The sequence below is a fragment of the Pieris napi genome, chromosome 6 (assembly GCF_905475465.1).
Source record: "Pieris napi chromosome 6, ilPieNapi1.2, whole genome shotgun sequence".
NCBI lineage: Eukaryota > Metazoa > Arthropoda > Insecta > Lepidoptera > Pieridae > Pieris > Pieris napi.
This window is the reverse complement of record NC_062239.1, coordinates 1,526,105-1,552,910: the sequence shown is the minus strand read 5'-3', so window position 1 is coordinate 1,552,910 and position 26,806 is coordinate 1,526,105. Positions and strand designations below refer to the sequence as shown.

The window sequence follows — 26,806 nt, the reverse complement described above, 5'->3', positions numbered from 1 at the left end:
GATTTTTAAAATAAATTAATCAATAATAAAAAATTGTTTAGAGCATGGGTGAGGTTGTCAATGAAGGTATTTTTTTCTATAACGCTTTTAAAGGTTCGTGCGATAAAATCAGTGACGTATAGAGAATATTTTATATCTTTGAAAACACTAATACAATAAGAATAATATATTCGTAATAATTGATTATTTGAATAATTAATTTTATTACGTAAAGTACAATAAAAGATTGATAAATAATTTTATGTCAGCTAACACTTTCATCAAACTGCAAGACTTGATAACAATAAATCAGGGACGCTATAACCTTTTTTAGGTGTGGGCCTCAGATTTCTGAATCTGTTTCATGATCATTTGTCAATCTATTAGGCAAGTAGTTGATCACCCTCCTGTGACACTCACCGTCTACTTTTTTGGGTCTAAGGCAGCCGATTTCCTCAGGATGTTTTCCTTCACCGTTCGTGCGATTGTTAAATGCGCACATAGAAAGAAATCCATTGGTGCCCAGCTGGCGATCGAACCGACGACTTCAGGGATGAGAGTCGCATGCTGAAGCCACTAGCCTAACACTGCTCTAACCTTATATTTAAATAGTTTGGAAAATCCAAAAGTGCACGCCTCATAGCGGTCATTCACATTTAAAAAAAAATCTAAAACAAAATCACAAAAAATAAAAAATAAATGAAAATGAATGATTGAAAAAAAACAATAATATAATAAAAAATATATAGTGGCGCCATAACTCTAAGGTGAGGAAAATACACAGTCGTATTTTAATTTTTTGCAAATTATAATAAAACGACAGTACTTAGAACGCTAATATTAACTAGAAATCAGCCCAGGGTATGTATAACTTTATATAATAAGAAAGTATTCTGGTGCGATTAATTTTTCGACCAATTTCTCTGCCACATACATGGATCCATAAACACAGACTGACGGACGTCCAAGAATGATTGATTTTAATGTTATTATTTTATTTAAACAAAATAATTCTTCATAAAAATACCATATGTGCTTGATAGATTATTTAACTTGATTTTAGTGCACTCATATTATCCTAATTAGTGAGAAAAAAGTTATTCAAGTTTCGAAAGACTGGGTTTTTTGACATGTCGAGAGTAGAGCACTGCCAGAGGCGTGCAATAATAATTCTAAAATAAAAAATACTCAGTCTTCATGTACTTTACTAAACATATCAATCAATGATAAAGGACAATTGTGATTCAAACAGTTTTCACCCAGTTTCCCATCATTGTAGGCTTTGATATATGGCGCGGCTTCTTCTTCCTCTGCCTCCGCGATGTCATTTTCCGGACTGAAAAATTATTTTATTCATTAGAAAACTCTTTTTATAGAATTTTTTATTTTAAATTTAATTTTCAGTAAGGTCTAAACAGTTGATTTATCAAATAATTCTCTTTGTCATAATTATTGAAATATAATATAATCAATATGTTTCTCGTATTTTTGTATGTCCAGATATTATGCCTTGCTTTTGTTTCTGTATATTTGATATCTAGCCGCAACGCAATTCTCATGTGACGAAATATATTCAATGAACAAATCAGTTAATATTATATTAATTCCAGTTATCTAATAAAAAATTCCAAAACTCTGCTAGTGACTGTAGATGCAACAAAGAACAACGTTATGTTTGATATTTTTTTAGAAATTAAGGACGCCATTTACTCTTTCCCCACAGAGCAGAAAGATTATGTATATTTTTTATAAAAGCTGTTGGCTACCTGAATAATTTTTTTTACTGCTTTTTATTTTAAGCGTCAATCTTCCAGAGACGTACTTGAAGGGTGCAAAGACGTATTCTATTTTGATATACCAAGTCTTGTCTCTGAATCTTATCCTATTCTAGAAAGGCTTTCTTGTGAAGTGGTTTCTTTCCTACTATTAACACTTACTTGTGAGACCAAAAGACTCATAAGAATAAGATATATCAACTTACTTGAGTACAAACGTAGCGAGCTCATATAGCAGGTCTTCTTCATGATAGGAGTGCAAAGGTTCAGTTCCCAGTTGACACAATGTTTTTAGTACGCAGGCTGTGCCATTATAACTAAAACTAAAACAATATGTTCTTATAAATATTTAGATTTTTATTATCTATCTAATCGTTGCTTTCACCAAGGGGATGGTTCTTTCAGGTGATGTTAATATTAAAATTACGATTTTAATCAAAATGTCTAAGTTAAGGAAATAGAGGCGTTAACACACTTCCAAGTTTTTGTTGAAAACATAAAGGTAGCTCATGTTTTGTCGACTGTTGGCTTAAAGAGCTGCTGTTTTTGTTTACTATAAAATAACTGGCATAAATATCAATAGATATTAGCCGTTATGGCCTATTCTCTCTTGGTTATATACCTTTCAATACAAAGACATGCATTTTTCATATTGCATATGTAAAGAAATTATTGTATTTCTTAGATTAGATTTTTAGATTATTGTTAATTTGTCTGTGAAAAAGACGATAGTTTTGGCCTGTCGTTGGAGTTTAAATTTTAAATTTGAAGATTTTTTGTTTGAACATTGTGTATTATAATAGAAATAGAATAGAAGTGATTGTTTTCAAGTAAAATAACTAAATGTTTTTTCTTAAAATACATATTACAGCAAAATATTTGAGTTTCGTTCAGCATATTCATATTTTTTTTAAAGTGAAATGAATAGGTATAGCTCCAATTACAGGGTGACACAGCATGTGAAGAAACATCAAATCTTTCCACGCATCCCGGCACCGACCACATTACAGCATCGATGCCAAGCATGATCTATATATCTATGCCTACCAATTTGTAAATAATCGTGTGATAAACGACTTTTAGAAATCAACTAAAAAAACTAGCATTTGTCGTCCATAAATTAAACTCGGAGATAATTAAAAAAAACTTCGAATATTGGACTACGCCGAGAAAATGACTTGTACACTACAATTTGTTTGACCATCTCTTTTGAATGCGTAAACGCGTCTCCCATTGGGCAAACACTGATAAATTATAATGAATGACATCGTCAAAATGGAAATTGACGAAACCAATTTATCTGAAAATTGTTTCCTGCAGGACGTATCGGATTGTCAGAATGTAATAAATCAGTGTTGATAACTTTTCGCCGCTTTTTCAAACGCCAAAAATATTGTTTCGAACATTTGACTAAACATTGTTAATCGTACTTCGAGATCTTCTGAACATCGAGTATTCATCAGAGATTATTTGTGTAAAGAATAGTATTTAAATGTTACACCAAATAGATTGTTTTGTTAAGTAAGCAAATATAAATGCAAAATCAAGTGTTAGTCTACTTTAATTGATATAATATTGTGACACATAATTACTTCGTCCAGAATTAAGTAATGCACTCGCTAATTATGCTTTATCTACTTAAAAGATACCTAAATGTATGTATAAGTAATTTTTTAAGTGTTGTGACAACGGAAGTATTGGCAACTATATTATTATGTATGAAATTTTAAATATGTTTCGAAGTTCATGCTGGATTGCAAGTAGTTTTTTTTAATGTAACAGTAGGCAAACGCACAGGAGGCTCATCTGATGTTAAGTGATACCGCCGCCCATGGGCACTCACACTCACGCTCTTTTCTTGAAGGACCCTAAGTCAAATTGGTTCGGAACTACTTCAGTAGGCAGCTGGTTCCACATAGTGGTGGTGAACGGCAAAAATTCGACAATAAAAGCATAATAAACTTACCCGGTTAAAATATCTTCGACATATTTATAAAAATGGTACAGTTTAGCATCACTCTCGTAGCCATCACGTTCCTTCCTAGAGGAGCCCACATAAGCGTTGTTTGCCTCCAATATATCTATAGGTATCTGACTACGATTCCAGGGTAACTGAAAGTTCGCCTGAAAGGCCCAATTTACGTTGATGGTCTTTATCGGCGTAGGTGTGCCAACCCCAGCGTTGAGCTGAAAATATTTTACAGAATTATAAACGTTAACCTTTAGGCAGAAGGCTTAAAGTTCTCTGGATGAATTTTGGTTCGTGACACTACATACGAGCGTGTCTCGAGTGCAGTTTGTTCAGAGGTTGATACAAAATGTTCCACATCGAAGGTAAATTCGATCAAGGAAGCGAAACACATCCTTTGAGGAGCTAAAGTGTTTATAAAATAGACGAGACATTACAGAAGGGCAGTGTGTTGGGTTGATATTCAATTATTAAAAAAGGATTTTAAGTTTAACATTTTATAAACAAATAAGAAATAACTAAGAAAGTTGTTATTTCTTGAAAGAATGGATGAAGGATGTGGAAAAAAGTGGTTCAAATATGTTTAAAAAAATAAGTTGAGTTTTTTAAATATATGTGAGTAATATTTATATAACATTATAAATTAATTTGCCCTCTCTCGGCCAGGCCCTTGATTCAATTACCGGTAATTTAATTATTGTTTAATGGTTGGTAAGCTTAGAAGATGAGGATAAAGAACTTAGCATTTTAAATAAAAGCAATTTAAATATCAAATAAACAGTCGCTTGACAGTGTATATATTAGGTGTTCTTCCTAACTGTATTATAAGATAGTTATTTAAATTTGTAACTTACCTGAAGAACTGAAGAGTTTGGATATAGCAGCTGGCGGCGGCTTCTACTCAACACTTCTTCATCATAACCCACTTTAATACTATTAATGGAAACAATTAATATTAAACTGACTAAAACATTTATAGCGATGATATTCAGCACGTTTTTTAATTCCATAATTAATATAAAGTTAAAAGCTTTCACTCGAAATATAAAATAAATTTATTTAAATGTCGAGTACTTAAAAAGAATTGAATGTAATTAGCATATTACTGTGTACAGTTCGTGATTGTAATTGGGCGCTTAAGTACTTTTTAGAAAACAGTTTAACAACTGACGAATCTTTCACGATTTGTTAGAATGGAAAATCCACTTTGCATTATAGTGTAAACTACTCTAATATGTCGTACAGGTTAACAAACTCAAATCTCACGATTTTAGTTTGTTGATATAGAAATTAGTGTAAGGGACATAGGCTATGATCATAAAGATTCGAGTAAATGGTTATTTATTTTCTAATTTTAAGAGGAAAAAAGGTGTGATTTTTGTCATTACTGATGGCCATAAAATTGTAAGTCATCAATTTTGTATGTGGTTTTTAGATATGATATTGAACTGGTTAATTTCGTAACATAGGGAGAAAATACCTGGCGCATACTATATTCTGTTATAACAAAAGCGACGTTTAAGCAATGTTAAAAACATTTTGGATATATTGATAGCTTGCCAACACTTATCATACATATCTATGAAAACAAAATAATAAATAGGAAAATTATGAATACTCTTCAATTATAATAAGAAAATCCTAATTATTAATTATCAGATTACAGAGTATAAGAAAAGCGACTGGCTGGGCTTAATGGATGCAATGGAATCTTCTTGGTATAAAAATCTTAAATGAGATTGAGTTTAATAGCCTTTAAGAGAAAACATTTATCTGTATTGCTTAGCTAGTAATAACGAAATTTACTTGTGTCCTTATATATAAAATTGGCGATATGTATGGGAGAAAGAAAAAGTAGTTTTTTTTAAAATAGAACCTATTTTATTAATGAAAGTATTGCAATATATGCAGAATATCCATCTTATAGGTTGATTTATCCCTTTACTAAAAAACATTCGGATGGAAATAATACTAACTAAATACTTATTAAAATACTAAATAAAATCTTGTCAAGTTTCGGTTTTCATTATCGGTAGCTAGTCAAGCATTTCTTCACTTTATAATAAATAATTAAACATTTTTGTTAATGTACATTGAAGTGTTTCCGAACCATTTTGACTTAGAGTCCTTCAAGAAAAGAGCGTACCAATTCTTTAAAGTCCGGCTTTCTGGCAATGTGCGGCGACGGTATCACTTAACGTGAAGTGAGCCCGTTTGCCTCCTGTAACATAAAAAAATGTACTGATAATATTGTATAATTATACGTACGATATGATTGGTAAAATCATATTATTATTAGCTCTTACCGATAATACAATTTTATATCAAGTATATTATAAAATTGTATCAGTAGATGGACCACCGTAATTAGAAAAGTTATCAATTAACTATTCTACACCAGAACCTCGACCTGAATTCTAGTTGCAAAACCTTTTGAATTCCATGAAAAAACGATATTAAATTTTGTGACTTAATTCAAGTTTTCTTAATTATAAAGTTGTAAAAGTGTTGTAATGAGGTATGAGAGAAAGAAACCGGGGAGATTGGAAGCAAACGCTCCAAGCTATAACTGAAGAAATCTATTTAAGGTATATAAACTTTTTTCGTTGTATTAACTTGGTGATTTATTAATCTGGCAACATTATACGTGGGTATAATAGGTTTTATTTTTGTCTTATGTTGGAACTGCTCATCAATAATATTAGAACATAAGCAAGCTAACAAGGGTAAATATAAAAAGCAAACACAAATTTAAAAATCAAAAGTAATAATAATAATAATAACGAAAAAATATAATTACTAAACTAAATATACCTAGACTTAAACCACATTAAGAGCTCGATAAACAAAGTTACGGTAAGGTGGAAGATTGTTGTACAATATATTAATATTTTCATCAATGCTAGTAATTAAGTTATTCGTGTGTCCGATATTTTTGTTGTCATATTAAAATAATACTAAATTATGAAATCAAGTAAAAAAAATTCACACTGTTTAATTGATCGTTTTACAAGATTCAACGGTCTGTTCGATAATTGACCCTTCACCTAAATAAAACTCTAATCAAACATATTGTATGTTTGATTAGAGTTTTATTTATATGTGTTATAACCACTAAGTCACATATTATAACCTTATATTGAAATAATGCTTAGATTTTAAACTTCATGTGAAGAAACAATTATTCCTTCGCTGGTAGTCGAGGTATACATGTATTTTTTATACATATTCAGAGTGAAATAATTATGATTATAATAAAATTTTAAAAAATACACTTAAAGCTAAGTACATAACAAAGTTTACAAACAATGTTTTGTCTCCGGCGCAGAAAATTCACCCGTGCCGGCATTTATGAGTTAGTTCTACACGTGTGAACAAGTCGTGTATTTAGTAGAAATCGTTGAAAGGATAAAACATGAAAAGGTACGTAATACTTTAAATTTAATTAATCAAATTGAATACACAAATGTTAACGCGCCTAGCTTCGGGACGACAATACCTAATTGGACAATTATTTTTATGTAAATAGCTAAAAACGAACAGATTTTATTAATGTAAATAGTGCCGTGAAATCATTATCCATAGCGGAAGTGTACATAACGCAAATGAATAGCATGTCACAGCTTATATATTATTAGGTATAATATATTTAATAAACTAAATAGTACCGGTGACCCCATAGCTGGTGCTTTCGTCGATCAACGAATAAGTATCGCAATACAGAGAGAGAAATGCTGCCAGCGTTAAAGGTACACTGCCACAGGGACCAAAATTTGTTTTTTATTTTTATTTATAATCTAATATATAAAATTCTCGTGTCGCGGTGTTTGTGGTTAAACTCCTCCGAAACGGCTCGACCGATTATCATGAAATTTTGTGTGCATATTGGGTATAACTGAGAATCGGACAACATCTATTTTTCATCCCCCTAAATGTTAAGGGTATCACCCCTAAACTTTTCTTTTTTAATTTTAGATAAAAAAATTATTCTTCATTTTTTTATGATACAGCATTAAAAAATACTTATTACCCCTTATTTTCACCCCACTACGATCAACCCCTATTTTTTTATTATAAATGATATACATGGCAAAACGACGTTTGCCAGGTCAGCTAGTTGTTATATATATAATTAAATTAAGTGCCTCTTTCCAGTTATTCATTGGTATTTGTAACTGTAATACTTGGGATTATGGCAAACGAAGAAAGCGAAGATAGAACGAAGCGACAAATAAACGCGTTACCTCTAATATATCCATATGGAGCGATTTATAAGGTAATTTTATTATTCTTATGACAGCAAAATCACTTATGTCTATAATTTTGAATAATTCAATATATGAAACTTATCTACCTTTTCATAATTACTCATGGTTCAACGGTGTTCAATATGTTCCCTAAAATAATAAATAATCAAATATACAGTATTTACTATTGTTATTTATGTAATAATATTTTTTTTTTTTAACTAATTTAAAAAGTTTGGTCCCTGTGGCAGTGTATAATGTAACCTTGTATGCTGGCAGCATTTCCAAACATAAATAATAAATAATGTATTTAATAAAATTGGAATACTATAATAAGTGTTTTTAGACTAGAATTAAGTTTCACTAAGCCCGGACCGCCGTGTCATATAGTAGGCCACTATTTATGGTTGCAATAATTTAATCTCTGTCGATTTCTCTAGTTTGATAATATTTTAAATTTTACAGCTAATCATTGGGATGACTTCACCAATACCTACCAAGGATCACGTAAACTTAGCTTTCATTCTGAATTTTCAATACCAATACATGCAGTTTCAAAACATTTCCCAACTCTCTCAATACTATATAATAAAGGATGTATCGAGAGAAGAAAGAGAAGCTGACTGGGCTTCGAGATATGATGAACGTCTTGTGTTTTATAACTCTTTTGCTGATATGTTAGATGTGTAAGTAATATTTTTGTCACACAGTTTGATCCGGAAGGAGGTCTTGAATGGGTTTGGGTATATGTATTCTAATTTAGATGATCGGTATAGACTGCAGTGCTTGAACTAAAAATATATCCCATTGAATCGTATTTGATGCTAAGTAAAAAAAGCGTATATAGTATATTTTAAGTTTAAATAAAAAACAGAGGTGCTAAAACATTTTCAGGCCTCCGATTTATGTATCTGCCTTGCGATTCTATAACATTTGGCATTCTGATAAACAATAAACTACAAGCTCCCTCCTTATCAGAATGCCAAATCATAAAACGACTGATTTGAGCGCAACCGCCGCTGCGAAAACCGCTGTGAGAGTTCGAAAAGTGAGTTACAGAATCGCAAGGCTGTTTCGAGATCATTTGTTTTTTCTAATAGACAAGTAGGGGATCAGGCTTCTGTACCTGATACACTTCGTCAAGTTTTTGGATTCAAGGCAAGCCGGTTTCCTCACGATTTCCCTTCATCGTATGAGCGAGTGTTGAATGCGCATATGGTCAAAACATTCCGTTGGTGCACAGCCGAGGTTCGAACCTACGATATTTTGATAGTTCATTCGTGTGAGCAAGTAAAACATTTTATAAACGTTTTTTTGATATAGGACTTTAATTACTTTTTAAATTATATATACTTAAGCTAGGTTTAATATATTGCTCCAGTTTTTGAGGATATTCGAGGTTTCATAGAAACTGAGTTAAATCCAGAAATGAATATAAATTATCCTATTCGTTGCGGTCGAGCCGGCGGTTTACCATACGTAATGGGTCTCTTGAGAAATTTCCTAAATTTTGCGGAAAATCGAAAATCAAAAAGCGATTGCAACACGGGTAATTTATCGCAGTGAAATGTATTCTATTTCGATACCTCTGCACTTTATACCTTTTAATTTAAATTAATAAATTACCACCTTCTTAATTTAAAATGGCAACGGGTTTTCATGCATGAGTAATTGATTTATGACAAAATAACAATTGTTTCCGGTTACTAAGCGGAGAAGGCTACCTATCAAAAATATCATTGAGTCAGACACAGAAATGTATGCGTCATGCCTCGTAGGGTTGCAGGATTTAAAAAAAAACACTTTGTAAGGAAGTTGGTATACATTACATTAAACAGCTCAACAATTGATGCAGTTCAAATGCATCAATTCAAGAGTTTTCCTCAGTTAAGTATTTTCAAGTATAAAAATGTTTCTAGGAAAGGAATGAGTGGCCAGGATTGTGTACACCGAGCAATTTGCGAAGCTGCCCAGTTCCCAGTAGGCGAAGATGGTCTATTTGGTGAAATCATTCACGTGTTACTCACGTATGTATTTAAAAATATTGTTGTTTGAATTTTAAATTGAGAGGGCTTATTGTAATATAATAAATCTGAACAGATTGTTTGAAAACGGATTTTAATAAATATAACTTTTTGCATAATCCATTTATCGAGGCATAATAAACGTGAAGAGTAAATTATAATAATTATTAAAAATTATGTGTTAGCGGAATAATTATTATGGATTAAATAACTAATTATTAAGCTTAACGATTTTTAATAAATTTCTGTTTAGAGATAGAAATAATAGAAATTTATAAACAATAGAAAACAAACACTAACGTTTTCTTTATTTAAGCTACTGTAACTTCAAACTCTCAAACTAATGTAACTATTTATTAAATGAACTGTAATTAATTAGATTCATTTCACTATTTAAATCAAAAATTTTAGTAAGCCTTCTAGAAGGCTCTCCAGTTCTTTCCAGTGCTTTCTGTCCAGCGTTACCGTGCATTAACTCAGACCTGAGGTTACCTTGAAATCTGAAACTGAAGTGCAGAGGAAACCATTTTCTTTTAGCTTAAGGTTTAGTTATGGGTAGATGATGAAGTACTATTTTCAGGCCCGATTACGGAAAAAAAATATTTGAAGAAGATTCTACCTGGAAAGATGATACGTCTTCTTATATAGACGCGGCCACAGCTGGAAGACAAATGTTTGAATGCGCGTACATATACAACAAGTGTCCTGAAGGCAGTGGGGTTTTAGATCTGATATCAATACTGACAGATGGATAAAGTATTAAATAAAAACATAGTAAAATAAACTTTGTTTAAATTAGAATACCTACTGTATATGAACAGCTTAAAAACTCACTCTGTTATTAATAGTTATTTTAAGTCATTGTGTAGTTTCGCAACTTTACAATTTTTGATTTAGTTCAGCTCTCTCTTTCCAGCATAGCTTAAAGTACAATTTGACCGAAAGAGAAAAAAGAGTACAGTTTTTGTGTTCAGACAAATTACTAGTCTTAGGAGGCTTTTAAACTTGTCAGTATTACTTTTATTCATTTGAAGATCCTTGTTTTTTCTATGCAAACTCCTTTTTAAACAGAGCACATTGAACCTAGAGCTGACTGATATTAGGTTTTATTTAAACAAAATCAACAGTCCCTAACTCATGGCAACATTACAGTAATTGAAGTAATTATATATTATTGTTATAGTAACCTTTAACTTGTATTGTATAATGTTATTTTCATGTATTGTTATCCTTATATTTCTTTTTCTGATCTGAAACTTCAGGTTATATTGGACAAAATACATTTGTTAAATTTATGTCATCACTGTATTATTTATAAGAATTAAAAAATAAAAATAAAACTTTTATTGTAACAATTTAAAATTAAGATTTTTTTTACATGTAACAAGCTACAAAGATGCAAGGAACGAAACCTTCCTTTTTTGTATGAGCTTGTGTGTAACAATAATGTTACACACAAGCTCATACAAAACACAAATTCGAATAAAAAAACTCATGGCAACACACAATGCACTTTACAAAGCTTTTAATGAATTAGTACATACTAAATCAATTATTGCACATTGTTCATGGAAATATACTTGAAGTAAACATTACCAATTAATTGAAATATATTTTATTGCGTTATCAGCTTAACGATACATAATTGAAAATCAATATTTTAATAACAGTATTATGCGATCTGCAATATCTGTTATTGTAAATTTTGTGAGTTGTTATTATAGATTTGCCAACTTTTGGCTTCCAAAAATGTTAAATATTCGCCACTGGTTGTACTTAGTAAAGAATTCATTAAAACCCTTTAACATTAATTAGTTAATAAAACATTCTGATAACATTGTTTTAATGAAAGTTCGTTTGTTCAAAACAGACGGATTTTGAACTTTGGTTCAGTTAGAATTGGTTTTTAAATTATTTTTATATTTAAGATGTTACGTTTAATATTAAGTGTGATGATACTATATAGAGATGATACTATATACGTAAAATGACTGCTTCACGACTGATTTGATCGCGACCGCCGCTGTGAAAACCGCTGGGTGAGTTCGAAAAGTGACTTCAGAATCGCAGGGCAGATCACGTTTTTGCGTCTGTTTTCTTGATATGCGAGCAGGGACTTTCTGTCTATTTACGAATTTAATGGCTCGTGCTGTAGGAAAAACTTTGTGAGGAAACCAGCATGCCTTATACCCAAAAAGTCGACGGCGTGTGTCAGGTACGGAAGGCTGATTGGGCTATTATACGTCTGTATACGAGTGTCTACTCAAGGCTAGAAAATCGTTTCATTTAAGCGTTTTGTTTCATATGGGGCGTAGGTGTGAAGGAGAGTTCAAACCGAAAGACTTGTTTTACCGAAATCAAACCCAAGACATAAGTTAAGCTAACGAGATTCACAATCTGTTTCACTGCGTTTGTTTAAAATTAAAAATATCCGTTATGTACCATCCATAACGAAACAATTTTTTTCGCTCGATCGCAACTTATTATTTTCTTACAAATTTAAGGACATTTCAAGCACGGACATATAGGAAATATATAAAACCAGTTTACTGTTAACCTTTTATTACATTATTATTATATTAAATGTCTGTATAAGGCGATATATCTAGAAAAGAGAAAGGACAGGAGTTAATGGAGGAAATGCAGTCTTCTTTTGTATGGTTATACCACTTCTCTAGCTCCTGTTGCCGTCTGAAAATATAATGAAACATAAAATTGGCGTCATATTATCTTCTTAACTTTACGTAACTTTTTAATTTTATTGACTATACACTTTTACACAAGACACTGAGGCACAAACTAGCTGCTGTGGTCTCTGGCAGAATGACCATATTTTTTTTGTCTTTAATTATTGTTATTATGGGTGTGTGTGTTTAAAATAAGAAAACTTTATCTAAAAACTGTTATTAAATATACATTGTTAAATAAATTAAAAACATTTAAAATTGAATCATTTGTACAGTTTTAACGAAACTTTATCTTTCAAAAATATAATTCCCGCTGGAAAGTTGTGAATGCAACATTGAGTGGGAATCAATTAAAAATTCAATTCGTGTATTGTGCTCGTAGTTTGTAATAGCGAATTTGCGTAGCACGTTCATGAATTTGGGCATTGTTGAAATTCATAACGTTTGCTCATTGGCATGGTTGGTAATATTTACATAAAAGCCTACCCTCACTTTTTTGCTATGGGACTACAGAGGCATCGCACCGGTTTAAGTCAACGTTAGTCTTAAAAAAAGGTTGTTGTTGCTAATGGTGTACGTTACCATCCTTAACTATTCTAGTGCCGAGAACTATTCATGGGAAATAGAGAAGTGGCTGGTAGTGCAAGTTGGGTGAATAAGATTTATATTTTCATAGTACCGTACTACTACAGTAGCGACCGAATATTTTTCTTTGATTAAATTCCCAAGTCAATTTAATAATTTTACACATACTATAAAACTTATAAAATGTTTATTGTTTTAAATCTCGATTATAAAGGCTTTTAATCGAATTTTAGCATGTTTTTACTCGTCTTCAATTCTAAAAATTCTGTTATATAATTCAACTCTAAAGCAAACTCACCTAAAAATTATTTTTAATATCTTATGATACACTAAATAGGGATCGGAGATCATGTTCATTTCGCAGACAGCTCTTCGTACGCAATGGAAACCACTCAAGCCATTGCTGTAAGAAAAATAACATGTTATAAAAGATCGTTATATAATAAGTAATTTGCATACAGTAGATTGAATTCCGGTTTTGTTGACAGCTATTGAAAAAAATAATTATAATAACGCAAGAACCTAAATTACTTAGTATAATTTCACAGTTTTACAAAAACACTGCTCTCTCTTTTCATCATAGTGTAATCAGACGTTGTCAGATAGAGATGGGTTAGTTAAATCTGTGTAATAAGATTGAACAATTTATAGGGGCTTTTCATACTAGATTCTTGGAGTACAGACAATATGTTGCGATACCAATAACTTCTCCAAAAGACAAAAAAACCCACTAGGTTCTTTGAATAGTGACAATTAGAAAAACATTTACTCAAAATAGCTGCCCTCAAAATCGAGGACATGGCACAACCTATCTATATATATAAAAATGAAACCCGTTTTTCGTTGTCACGACATAACATGAAAACGGCTTGACCGATTTGTCTGATACTTTTTTTATAATATTCCTTGAAGTACGAGGATGGTTCTTACGGTGAGAAGAATTTTAAAAAATTGAGTGAAAACGTCTAAATACAACACTTTTCTATATTCCCATACAAAATATTCGTAATAATATTTAAAGGCAATTTGAACTTTAATACTATATCATAAAGTTCAAGTGTTAGTGGAGGGGTTCCGGGAAGGTAAATTTTTATTTTTTGACATAATGTATTTGTTGTATTATCAACTTTCTTTTTTTTATCTTACTAACTAGACCAGTGTCCCGAATAGCAGAATAAGTATTTAAAAAAAAAAATAAAGAATCGACTGTTAGGCGGTACGATGTTCGCCAGGCCAGCTAGTTAATAATAAAATCACAATACCTATCTAATAGTAACTCCACGCCATTATATAAACTTCGTCTGGTAAAGTGATGGTACCAATGAAATGTATCTGGAGGATCGTCCCAGTTCATGCGGAATCCTAGCGCCTGCGCAAAGATCTGATTCCAACGCACCATATTGGCTTTATGATTAATTCGTAACTGGAACAGAATTTAAAAAATATTATCTTTGGTTTATAATATATAACACATATACATTTTCAATTAATTTTATTTTATTCAGTTATAATTTTTGAAGTGAAACTTCTTTATCGGGGTTGGAAAAAAATGTAGTGTAACATTTTTTCGTTACGCGTCACGTTTTTCGGTTACGCGCCATGTTCCTTTTTGAAGTCAAACTTCTTTATCGGCGTTGGAAAAAAATTTACCGTCACATTATTTATTATTCGACACTTAATATTTTAATGACAATTAAATTCATTAAATTCCTAACATATCTTCCTTTTTCCGTCCCTCTAAGTATCGGAAATCTAAACTTTTAGATTTGTATAAATATGAACAACACTTCATGATTAGTTTGCCACTGAAGTTTCACTTCTGACATGTCTACTTTGTACACACACACTTTTTTATTTGTATTTGTTGCTATATATACGTGTATTGTATTTAAACTTTTATATAAATAAAAAAAGGGTTTAGGTATCGAATTATGTAAGTAAAATAACAAAAAAGCTTATAGTAGTTAGTACAAACCAAAAGTTAATTTATAATTATGGTCTAATAGGAACCACTATACCCTAATTCGTTTAAAAATTTAATTAATAAAGATAAGACTTACGAAAAACCGTGATACATTTCGGAAGCCAAGGTATCTTTTTGTTTTAGTTTTGCCATCACCTTGATCAATAACAAACAATAGAAAACAAATATAACAAATGAGAATCACATTGATTTGTTTAAGCATTTTTATCTTATCCTACCAAAAGTCTACCAAGAACTGAAACTAAAACAGATCTAGTAATTTATAACAATGTTTGCACTCTTGTGATGTTAATATGTAAAATACATATACTTAGACAGTCATTTTGAGTCTTCCGTTGTATGTAAATAGACCTTATTTTTTGGATTTTACAATAATATTGGTTTACAGATAGCAGTCGCTGATTACCTAGTACATGTTGACCTACCATTGAATAGTCTTTAATTTATACATCTTGCAACATTGACAAATCGAATAAATCACTAATATTAACGGTTTTGAACTAATTTGACTTTGATATTATTAAATTATAATGACAATATCAGTTGAAACTAACATTGCTCCGACATTAATAATAAATACTATGAAATTACTATTACTAGACTTATTAATAGTCGTTAGTTTGTAGATCTAGTAATAATGACAAATCGAATAAATCACAAGTATTAACAGTTTTAAACTGATAAGACTTTGGCATTGTTATTTTGCGAACTATGTGACTTATAATGACAATGGCAGCAGATACCAGCGCCATGCTCCGACAAATAAATGTTTAGTGTTATCAGCGACTAAATAAAATAAATAAATGGCGCTACAACCTCTTTAGGTCTTGGTCTCAAATTTCTGAATCTGTTTCATGATCATTTTAAATCTAAATAAACTATAGCTAATAAATATATACGACACTGGGCGATTACATGATCTAGATTATACAGATATGTAAAAGGCTTTGTTGTATATCACTAAAATATGGGAGCTTGTTAGTGCAATGTGATATTGTGACGTCTTCATTAGTTGCTAGAGCATTTTCGTGTTTGTACTCTCATTATGCACTGTACCTAATTGCACACATAGTGCATTTGTATGGTCTTTTGAAATTATGTCACCGTGAAAACTTAATGAAAATTATGTTTTCATTAAGATAAAGAATAGTGATTATACAATATTATTCATTTGACCTTTCGTATTTGTGCAGGCTTAGGGACTTTGTACTGTTTTTTTTTTATTTAAGTTTTTATTTAAGGCGAGTGATCACTGATGTAAAAGCTCTTTTATTAAAAAAATAAACAAAAGAACATATCGATTCTTTTGTTTACTATCCAAAACACCTTTATTGACCACGGCTTTATAAACCATCCAGGGCGCCACCCAAACGCATACAAAAAAATTCATTCAAATCGGTCCAACCGTTTAAGAGGAGTTCAGTGATATACACACGTACCTACAGTAAAATTGTATATAAAGACTAGCGGACCCCACAGACGTTGTCCTGCATGATATTTCAAGTGATTAGGATATTAAGCAAAGTATGAAAGTACCGACTGCAGCCGCCATCTGCCGGGCTGATTTGTGAATCTAAACCATTCCCAGATCCCTTGAACACACACAAAAAATTTCATCAAAATCGGTCCAGTCGTTTGAGAGAAGTTCAGTGACATACACACTCACAGAAGAATTATATATATAAAAGATAGAGTACTTACGAAAAAGCGTGTTATATTACTAAATCCCAAGTATCTTTTTGTTCTTATTCCAGGGTCTCCGTCAGAACGGTGAACCAGAATATTCATAATAAGAAGCGTATAGCATAAAATATATATTTTAAATGACTTGTACATAGTTAGGTTATGTTTTTAATCACATTTCTTTAGAATAATATATTAATTACAACAAATGATTATTATTTTTTATTTGTTGTTAAAAACTTAACTAAACAATATTTAATACAAATACATATTTTGAAAATGTTTTGTTTAAATTTGAATTTCAAATATAATTCTAGTATGTTTCCTAGCACAGTTTACTATAAATTATTATTTGTTGTAACGGTATGTGTGAAAGTGGGTAGTATTTATTGTTTAATTATCATGGTATATAATAGTAAAAAAAACATCGGTCCACATGTACAGAATGTTCCAATTTCTATGCCTTTTTATGACAGAAGCTTAGTGTAACAGTAATTGTAATTGTAAATGTGGCATATCACATTATGATATTATCCTTTGAATAATTGCAATGTAGAGGGAGGGTAAAACTTGCTAAGTTTATTGCCCGTTCTTCTCAGAACAAGGCCTCGTGGTAGTTTTGCGAACGGATGGCGTCTTGCTCTTTCGCGAATTTTGTAAACGTTTTTGACATTCATAAGCATGCCCTAAGACCGACTAAACTGAAGAAAAAAAATTGAAGATAGTAATATAAATTATTTTTAATATTAACTCATAATATGACTACTACAAAAACCAAAAATTAAACTTTCTATGTGCGCATTTAATATTCGCTCGAACGGTGAAGGAAAACGTCGTGAGGAAACGCTTGCCTTAGACCCAAAAAGTCGACGGCGTGTTTCAGGCACAGGAGGCTGATTCCTATTACATTGACAAATGATCATGAAACAGAAACCTGAGGTCCAGACCTAAAAAACGTTTCAGCGCCACTGATGATTTTTAAATATAACTTGAATCCGAAAACATAATATATGAAACGGTTCCACGGGGTAGTAAATGCTGGAAGAGTGCAACGTGAGGTCCGGTAATTCCAGTAAGTTGCGAAATAGTCGGTAGGCTGCAGATTCTATAATATACGGCTACGCAATACACAAACAATATACATACAGATATTTACAGAGAATTATTACGTTACAAAATCAGAAAATTTGAAACTGCTTTGATTTTGATTTATTTAACCCACTCAAGTGATAGCCAGTTTTCTCTTATCCAACACCCTTTACAGTAACGGATCAGTATTTGTTGATCGTGATAATCTTTAAAACCGATTAACACATTATAAGTGGAATCCAAAAAAGAAATAGTAGTATCCAAAGATTTCTTTAAAAATATATTATAGTCAACCACAAAATGATATTATTTAATATAATAACGTTGTTGGTAATTTCATGTTATGGCCATGAAGAAAATTCTGATTATGTGTTGTCGAGAAAAAAGCGTTTTCTAATATTTCCCGAAGGCAGTTCGTTCCAATTGGGTAAGATAATTTAATAAGCATTATTAACTTTTAAATAACCTCGTTCGGGCTTAAATTTTCTTCTTAATTAATCATAATTTAATTAATTAAGTATAAGAATTGAACGAAGTTTTCTGATAAGTGTATTAAAGGAAATAACATTTTATCAAATAAAACTAGTTATTATAAAATTATAAAAGTACTTATTACTTATAAATTTACAAGTACTTACTTTTAAATTTATAAGTGTCGTGTCTATATTTATAAATTTACTCAGTTGTGATTGTTTCTTATATTTTATAGTATTTGTTTTTTAGTGTGTTTTTTGTCATAGAGCCAATGTAGTTAGTTACTTATTAATGTGTGTGAGTGCATTATAAGTTAAACAAAAATCCAAATGGGATTGTATTTAATAATTTGAAAAAGATGAACAGTTTGATATTTCAGTGTTAAAAGGATATATAAATGACACTACCATAGACAATTCAACAACAATTTTATTCACAAGTAATAAGCAATATACAGTTTTTTATTTAACGAAATATATCATTAATAGATGAATCTTATTCTATAAAGTCTCATATATATATATATATATATATCGCTTATTCTGTTTACCATACGTTCCATCTTTTGTTGCATTCATTTTGATAAACTTTTGTATTATAGTTAAACGAGCTGAAAAACTCTTTAAATCATATACAAACTAAGTTGATAAAAGTTGTGATTATAAGGGTCTGTTTCACAATGTATGGATAAAGTACCAAATAGCTATGAAACATAAATTATTTGGAAGATAATTATTGTGCTATTTGACACTTCATCGGACTCATAGCTTATGATGGACTTTATGTGACGAATAGCGCTTTCTGACAGTCGTGAAACGCAACAATAGTGTTTATCCTACCAATAAGTAATAAATAGCTAATTTGGAACTTATGTAGAACATATCCGTACATTGTGAAACAGACCCTAAATGTCGACTATATTATCCCCACGACAGTGTAGTACCTTGATTTTATGACGGTGTCATATAAACTTCAGTCATACGAACCTCATCTAAATATTTCGAACCTTAATATTTTAAATTTAGCTATAGCTGGAAAGATAAAGATAAAGGTTTAGCTATCATTCGTTCCACAACTGAGCGTTATCAAGGCAGTTTTTGCACTACCAGTTTTTTTTTTAAACCAATTCGACTTAGGGTCCTTCAAGAAAAGAGCGTACCAATTCTTAAAAGGCCGGCAAAGCACTTGCGAGCCTTCTGGCAATGTGAGTGTCCATGGGCGGCGGTATCACTTAACATCAGGTGATGCCTCCTGTCCGCTTGCCTCTTATTACATTAAAAAATGTAATAGACAAACTTGTACAAGTGGAAACGGCGCACAGTTTAAAAGATGTACACACACATTCGACATATACCTTTACTTTTGAATCTCTATCTATCGACAAAAACCATCTTAAAATCAATGCTATTTGTTTTTTTTAACCTAGTACGACTAGCATTCGGTTCCTAGTATTTCTCTTGTAGTTTTTACATTAGGTTCATTGTGTTATATAAGCCTCCAGGGCGCTTTCAGTGCGTCGGTGCGGACTTTCAATTGTTTATATCGAGCTAAAGGTCGGTTTTATTTGTATTTTATGTACTATATAAGTCTAAACAACGATTCAAGTCTATAGCTGCATCTTTTATATAAATGTGTTTTTTTTATCAATATATAGAATTGTATAAGATTAATATGTTTTTTCAAACTATGGAGCAGTATTGGCCTAGTGGCTTCAGCGTGCGACTCTCATTCCTGAGGGCGTAGGTTCAATCTCCGGCTGTGCACCAATGGACTTTCTTTCTATGTGCGCATTTAACATTCGTTCTAACGGTGATGGAAAACATCGTGAGGAACCCGATATGTCTTAGACCCAAAAAGTCGACGGCCTGTGCAGGCACTGGAGGCTGATCACCTATTTGCCTATTAGATTTAAAAATGATCATGAAACAGATTCAGAAATCTGAGGCCCAGACCTAAAGAGGTTGTAGCGCCTAGAGGTTGCCAGTGCTTGACAGAGACACACTGCCTTCAGGTTCACCGAAAATAAAGCTATGAAATTTTGGAAAATAATGGATGAAAAAAAAACCAATAGCGTAATTCCAATTTCTGTAGCGGTTTTTGATGTTATGCTTCACCGTACGAGCGAATGTTAGATGCGGACATAGGAAAAGCATTAATGCACAGCCGGGGTTCGAACCCACGACATCCGGGACGAGAGTTGCACACAGTGCCACATTACTGCTGTCTTTTGTTGGAAATTCAGCTTATATGCAATACTATTTATAAATTTTTATTTTTCAGTATTATGTACGACGTACCCTGCATTAACAACGATTGGGGATATTTTTCTTTGGGGTAACACAGCTGCATTAGCTTTTGAGTTGCCACAAGATCCATACTCACCCTTCCACCATAAGGCAGACCCGCAACATAGAAGAATAGACAGTAAACATATTTATTATGTTGATGAAAACGGAAAAATATTATATAAACAACCATACCAAAGGTAAGCTAAAAAAAACGGCGTTAAGTCATGCAATAGGTTCATCTTATTGTACTTGCGTTTCGTGCGGTGAGTTAAACTCTTGGAGCCCCTCCACCCCCAAAAGTATGACGGTGCAGTTCGAACATAGGGGTACCACACGTTTCCGCTGAGGAGACTCCCTCTCTAGGCGTCCATTATCGGAACATGCATTCGGTGGTGGACGCACAGGTTCCCCTTTGTATTCTGAATGGGGGCAAACTGCGCTGAAAAACTTATAATCTTGTAAAAGAATTTCCGAACCGATTCGACTTAGGGTCCTTCAACAAAAGAGCGTACCAATTCATAAAAGGTCGATAACGCACTCGTGAGCCCTCTGGCATTGAGTGTCCATGGGCGGCGGTATCACTTAACATCTGATGTGCCTCCTGCCTGTTTGCACCTGTTCCGTACAAAAAGGTAGGTGAGTAGAAAACAATACTATATGCGCTTATAACTACATATATTTTTATTTTATTTTTTTATATTTTTATATGTTAATAAAAAAATTCGCGCCTAAACAACCAAAACATACTAACAAACGACTAAATGATAGCATCAAATTGGACAATTTGTTTGTTTTCTAACAACTATTTGTCAACAACATTTAAAAAAACAAACATAAGAAATGCTTTTAAATCTCGTTATATGTATAAGAATTCAAACAGAAGACTGAGAGCAATATTGACAAAACATAGCCAGATTAATTCTTAAATTACGAGTTCCAATTGACAACACAATTACAACTGAATTAACGTGAAACCGTGAAACACATCGTTAGTAATTTCTTGTTCAAAAAATCAGTTCAAGATATTTATTTAATGTTGAGATTTAAATAAATAAGACGATTAGTACCTTTATTTAAAATAGTACAAAGAAATACAATTTTCCTAGAAGGAAAGTCGAACGTTCTCAGAGGAAAACAACTCACAAAGGAAACGATCAGGGGACAAACACAACGATTGCACATGCAAATTTATCTGAGGCGGGAAGCGGTACTGTCGTACAAGCATTGATCTAGTGAACATATTTACGTAGTTTAATACTTTGGTTTTAATCGCTGTGATATTCAGTCTATAATATTAAAAGAATCATGAAATTTTTGTGTTATGTTGGTGAATGAAATTGTTTATTTCAAATAATAATTTTAACAATGAATACCAATTTCAGATTTTTACAGATTTCTTTTATAATCTGAATGTCTTTAGATTTCTAAAAGTTCAAATAGAGTGTATATAGAATACAGATTAAGCTGGAAATATTAATATATTTCAACCAGTAAATCTTGTAATCGTAGTTAGGTATGCTATAGTTAACTTCGGTAAAATAATATTGTAATTTATCTATGTTTAGCAGTTGGTAAGTGTAAGTGCGAGCTCCTATTTCACCATGCCTCCTGCTGATAGAGGACAAATCTTTGTTTTCAATTTATTTTATTATTATTTAGTACTTAAGATGTCATGTGGAACATGGTGTAATGGTTGCAACTCCTTAAAAGCGACGTGTAAAACAAAAAAAACTTGGCGATTAAAAAGAGTAGCGGAGAGTTTATGGCCAGTTCTTCTCTTCCGTTCTACGCCCTTAATTTGAGAACTGACAGTAAATGTAAAATTACATTTATTTCTTTTTGACGTTCATAAGTGTACATTGTGTTACTTATATGAATAAATGATTTTTGACTTTGACTTTGGTATGGTCTCGGATTTAAATCACAGTTGATGTGGAAAAATATAAAAAATTTATTGTGATTTCTGGACGTAAAGTTATTAATGGTAACAAAGTCCTGCTGTCTGCCACGGTGGTCGGGAAAATACGGCCAGCTGACATCAGGATTAAAATATTCACAATTTCAATACAAGACGATTATTATAACTTCCGCGACAGATTTTCCAGCTGAAGAATTTTTCCTGTTGATACAGGGATTTGAATGTTCACGCTAAATCAGTGGCGTGTAAAGGATAAAATCATTCATGCGTTGAAGGAAACTCGCACTGGACGGCCTTTGTAAATAGAATCGATGTTCGAGGTAGCTTTGTAGATATATCGAAAGATTTTTTATAGAGATTAGATGTTTATCAAATATGCAAAGAGCATACACAATTGTTAAGAGCGTTACTTAAAATTATACTTCTTTACTGCTTTACGTTATATATTACGTGATTTTATTTATCGTTCTTTATTTATCACAAAAGGTTTTGTGATGCATACATAACTTTATTTAATATTATACTTCGTATGCTTTTGTATTCCAGTTATTTAACAAAAACCTATCTTAATAGCATATCTATTGAGTTTTATTTCTGCCAGTGAATATATAGTTTACAGTTTTATTAATATTACTGGTACTTTAGAACTCATATACTTTTGTTACAATAAGGACCTGGAATTATTATTTCCACGCATTGACAGAATACAGCGCGGCAAGCAAATGTCAAAATATAAAGATCGGTAGATGTTCATGAGATTATTTAAAGTTTAATAAATGTCTGATAGAATTATTAATATATGTGGTAAAAAATGTTAATAGTTGAAAAAAAATTGTTAATTAATTCAATTATCAGATATGTTTTTTCATAAAACTATTTATTATTCAAGAAGACGAAATGTACGAATGATGCCTTATATGCTTAATTGTAGTCCGACGGAACGAGCGATCGAGTGATGTGTTGATTGGACTAGACGTTATATTAACCAATCACAATCAAGCTGCCAACGTTTCGCCTTTCGTTAACATTTTGATCCCTGAAATAAATAAACCATTACATAACCTAACACATGTTTGAGAATTCTCATTTATTCATGTTAATATTTAACTCAATAAGAGTTAAATATTCCTTAGAATTATGAAATGCCTCATACTTTTCTCCCTCACAAACTTCTTTAGGTTTATAGATTTTAAATTATTTAAATGTTTGCCTACTGCTAGGAATTTGGCAAATGAAACTTATATACAAATGTATTTTTGTGTATGTGCTGCTGCTTGGTGTAAAGGTTGCAGCTCCCTACAAACGTTGTGTAAAATAAAAAAAAAACTTGGCGATTAAAAAGAGTGGCGGAGAGTTTATTGCCAGTTCTTCTCTTCCGTTCTACGCCCTTGATTTGAGAACTGGCAGTTAATGTAAAATTAGAAATATTTAATGTATATTTCTTTTTTGACGTTCATAAGTGTACATTGTGTTACCTACATGAATAAATGATTTTTGACTTTGACTTTAATAAAAACTTCGCTAAGCTTTGAAAAGCCTAATCGTCTAGATTAAATTTTTTATACGTAAATGATTTTTTTTTCAGAAAACTTTTGGTCAATCCAGCATTCGCAAAACGTAGTGCCATAAAAGTAGACAGAAAGAAGATGCATTTATCTCAAACAAGGCCTGGGTTTAATGATTTGGATCATAATCAAATTGACTTCCATCGCAGTAGCCGTACGCAGTTATATGAGAAGTTAGAAGTTATGATGCAAGGGTAATATAATATTTAATAATTCGCTGTCATTTTCCGCCAGTTTCAAACTGTGTTAAAACTACATTTAGGTAGAGTATAACATTGATTTTAAGTTTTTTCGCTTCTTAACTAAGCAAGGGATATACTATTTAATTTGTAATTTTAAAGCTACCAGTTAAACAGTTAATTTAGAACAGAAAATTAAGAAAAAAATGTTTAAATTACTCCCATAGTGACGAGTAATAAACTCCACACAATAGTGAATCTTCTAATGTATAAAATTCTCGTGTCACAATGTTCGTTCCCATACTCCTCCGAAACGGTTCGACCGATTCTTATGATTTTAATGCATATTCAGTACATCTGAGAATCGGCTACTATCTATATTTCAATTTTGGTATGTTCTAAACAGGTAGGCTAAGTAATATCATATTAAGTAGAAACAAAGTTCACGGGAGCAGCTAGTATAATGTAAAAAGGCAAAGAAACCTTACTTATGAAGAACTAGAAATATTTTCACTTCTCTGAGCAATATTTTTTATTTTATAGGTTGGGCGGTAATGGGCGGGCGTGTCTGCTGAAAACAATGTGTATGTACCGCGAGTCTGCCCATGGACCTCAGGGCGGATTTCTACATGAGATATTGAGATCTGTTTATACGTAAGTTAAATAGTGAACTAGCGAATTATGGAATCGACTCCCGTTGGAGAACTTCCATAAAAGATTAATTCTTCTGAATTCTTCATAATTCTTATAATTCTTCTTCATAATTGAAGTCTTCTTCAACCCACTTAAATGGGAGTGCATCAAACATATGAGTATCATATAAAAAAATAGTGTAAAAAGCATTATAGTTGTTAGAATAATATACGTGAAGTAAATAGTATGGTTAATTTGTGAATATTTTAATAATTAAATTAAACATTATTGCATTTTATCTGTCTTCAAGCTTGATCTATTCGGTCGATTTTCACTTTCTTCTATTTTGAGAATGCAAAATATCTTTATACTCCTGGTTAGGAAAAAAGAATTTGCCGATAATTCATATACATTATTTGCATATGTTTTCATTAAAGAACATTTTGCTGTTTTCCAGATTACCGAAGAGTCGATCAGAAGATGATTTCTATCAAGAATATGACGAAATCTCTTCGGAAAAATGCAATGAATTATATCCGGAATGCACATTCGTTGCTTCAATTAAATAAAAAATACAACAATGATATTAATGACTGTTAAATAAACTAGTAAGTAAAGCAGTGTTTTATTTCTAAACAGTCTTAGGGTGAGATCTATAGAGCGCACTTAGACTTTGCTCAGACTTAACTATAACCATTCTTTACTTTTTTAAAGGATAATGAAGAAGGTATTGCATGAAATGAAACATCAATTTCTGTCTTAGCTTGAGCTTAGCTTAATCTCACCGTTAAAATGTCTATAAATATACTAAATCATAGTTTAACCTTAGTGTTTTTCGTAAGTAAAGTCTGAGCAAAGTCCAAGTGCGCACTATAGATCTCACCCTTAGGGTCGATTCGACCAAACAAGAGAAACATCACACTATAATACGGCAAAATCGAGTTGACATGATGTTACTCTTACACTGTCCCGTTGTAGAACAACATTTATTTGCCGAGTTTTATTTTCGTTCACCATTCTCTTGCTATTCGCGTATTGTTATTCCTAGCGCAATTATACTATCGATTACGTTGACAAACGACTATGGATTTACTCGAGATTTAAATCATGGAATAGATTATTCTTGGTATAGTTACTCGTGTATAAATTGAAGTTTGGTCGAATCGACCCTTAGGGTGCTAATAAATCCATAGATTAGTGCCCCATTATCAAATTTCGTAAAAAGAATTCTTTTTAAAAATAGAATTTGTAATATATAAACTGAATTCAATATTAATCTAGTTTAAAGGTATAAATGAATTACGTTACGATACCTCAAGCTCCCCGTTTCATTTAAAGTATCTTTTCAATAAGTTAAAAGCACATCTTTCGCTAATTTGCAATTTCTTTAATGTATAAAAAGTGGTCTAATAGCCTTCATAGCTCATTACGCTTCATAATTGTGTCTTAATTTTAATGACTGAGACCATAATAGTCGGGCAAATGGAACGCTAAATGGAACTAATTATGAAGAAAATGTAAGTGACGTTATTTTCCTATTTCACTTATTTATCACCTGTGACGTCAGGTTTTTGTTTTTGGTAAATCAATAGACGTCACGTGCACGGTTCCTTGGTCATCGGGGTGCTCAAAATAATAGAGGATTTTAGTTTTACTTTATATTAACCACTCGCGTACAACAATAGAATAATAAGCGAAATAATGTAATGTTAATTGCTTTGTAACAA

At 31.7% G+C, this 26,806-nt stretch overlaps 4 protein-coding genes across 4 annotated transcripts; 2 read left to right on the top strand and 2 right to left on the bottom strand.

Annotated features, from left to right (window-relative positions):
• Nucleotides 1-1,167: 1,167 nt before the first annotated feature.
• On the bottom strand, nucleotides 1,168-4,916 carry LOC125050578. The gene is made up of 4 exons (XM_047650509.1): nucleotides 4,578-4,916; nucleotides 3,721-3,941; nucleotides 1,961-2,077; nucleotides 1,168-1,315 (listed from the first exon to the last, which is right to left on the bottom strand). Exons 1-4 carry the CDS (start codon nucleotides 4,731-4,733, stop codon nucleotides 1,168-1,170), a joined length of 642 nt encoding a protein of 213 aa, XP_047506465.1. The 5' UTR covers nucleotides 4,734-4,916.
• A 2,135-nt stretch (nucleotides 4,917-7,051) lies between these two features.
• Nucleotides 7,052-11,312, top strand: LOC125050416. The gene is made up of 5 exons (XM_047650263.1): nucleotides 7,052-7,146; nucleotides 7,879-7,999; nucleotides 8,436-8,656; nucleotides 9,890-9,997; nucleotides 10,575-11,312. The coding sequence occupies exons 1-5, from the start codon at nucleotides 7,139-7,141 to the stop codon at nucleotides 10,747-10,749; spliced, it is 633 nt and encodes a 210-aa protein (XP_047506219.1). The 5' UTR covers nucleotides 7,052-7,138; the 3' UTR covers nucleotides 10,750-11,312.
• Nucleotides 11,313-12,558: 1,246 nt separating this feature from the next.
• Nucleotides 12,559-17,024, bottom strand: LOC125050622. The gene is made up of 4 exons (XM_047650578.1): nucleotides 16,952-17,024; nucleotides 14,529-14,689; nucleotides 13,565-13,669; nucleotides 12,559-12,685 (listed from the first exon to the last, which is right to left on the bottom strand). The coding sequence occupies exons 2-4, from the start codon at nucleotides 14,663-14,665 to the stop codon at nucleotides 12,574-12,576; spliced, it is 354 nt and encodes a 117-aa protein (XP_047506534.1). The 5' UTR covers nucleotides 14,666-14,689; nucleotides 16,952-17,024; the 3' UTR covers nucleotides 12,559-12,573.
• A 1,274-nt stretch (nucleotides 17,025-18,298) lies between these two features.
• LOC125050573 lies at nucleotides 18,299-25,696 on the top strand. The gene is made up of 5 exons (XM_047650500.1): nucleotides 18,299-18,449; nucleotides 20,777-20,981; nucleotides 24,288-24,461; nucleotides 24,990-25,100; nucleotides 25,537-25,696. The coding sequence occupies exons 1-5, from the start codon at nucleotides 18,323-18,325 to the stop codon at nucleotides 25,646-25,648; spliced, it is 729 nt and encodes a 242-aa protein (XP_047506456.1). The 5' UTR covers nucleotides 18,299-18,322; the 3' UTR covers nucleotides 25,649-25,696.
• Nucleotides 25,697-26,806: the final 1,110 nt, after the last annotated feature.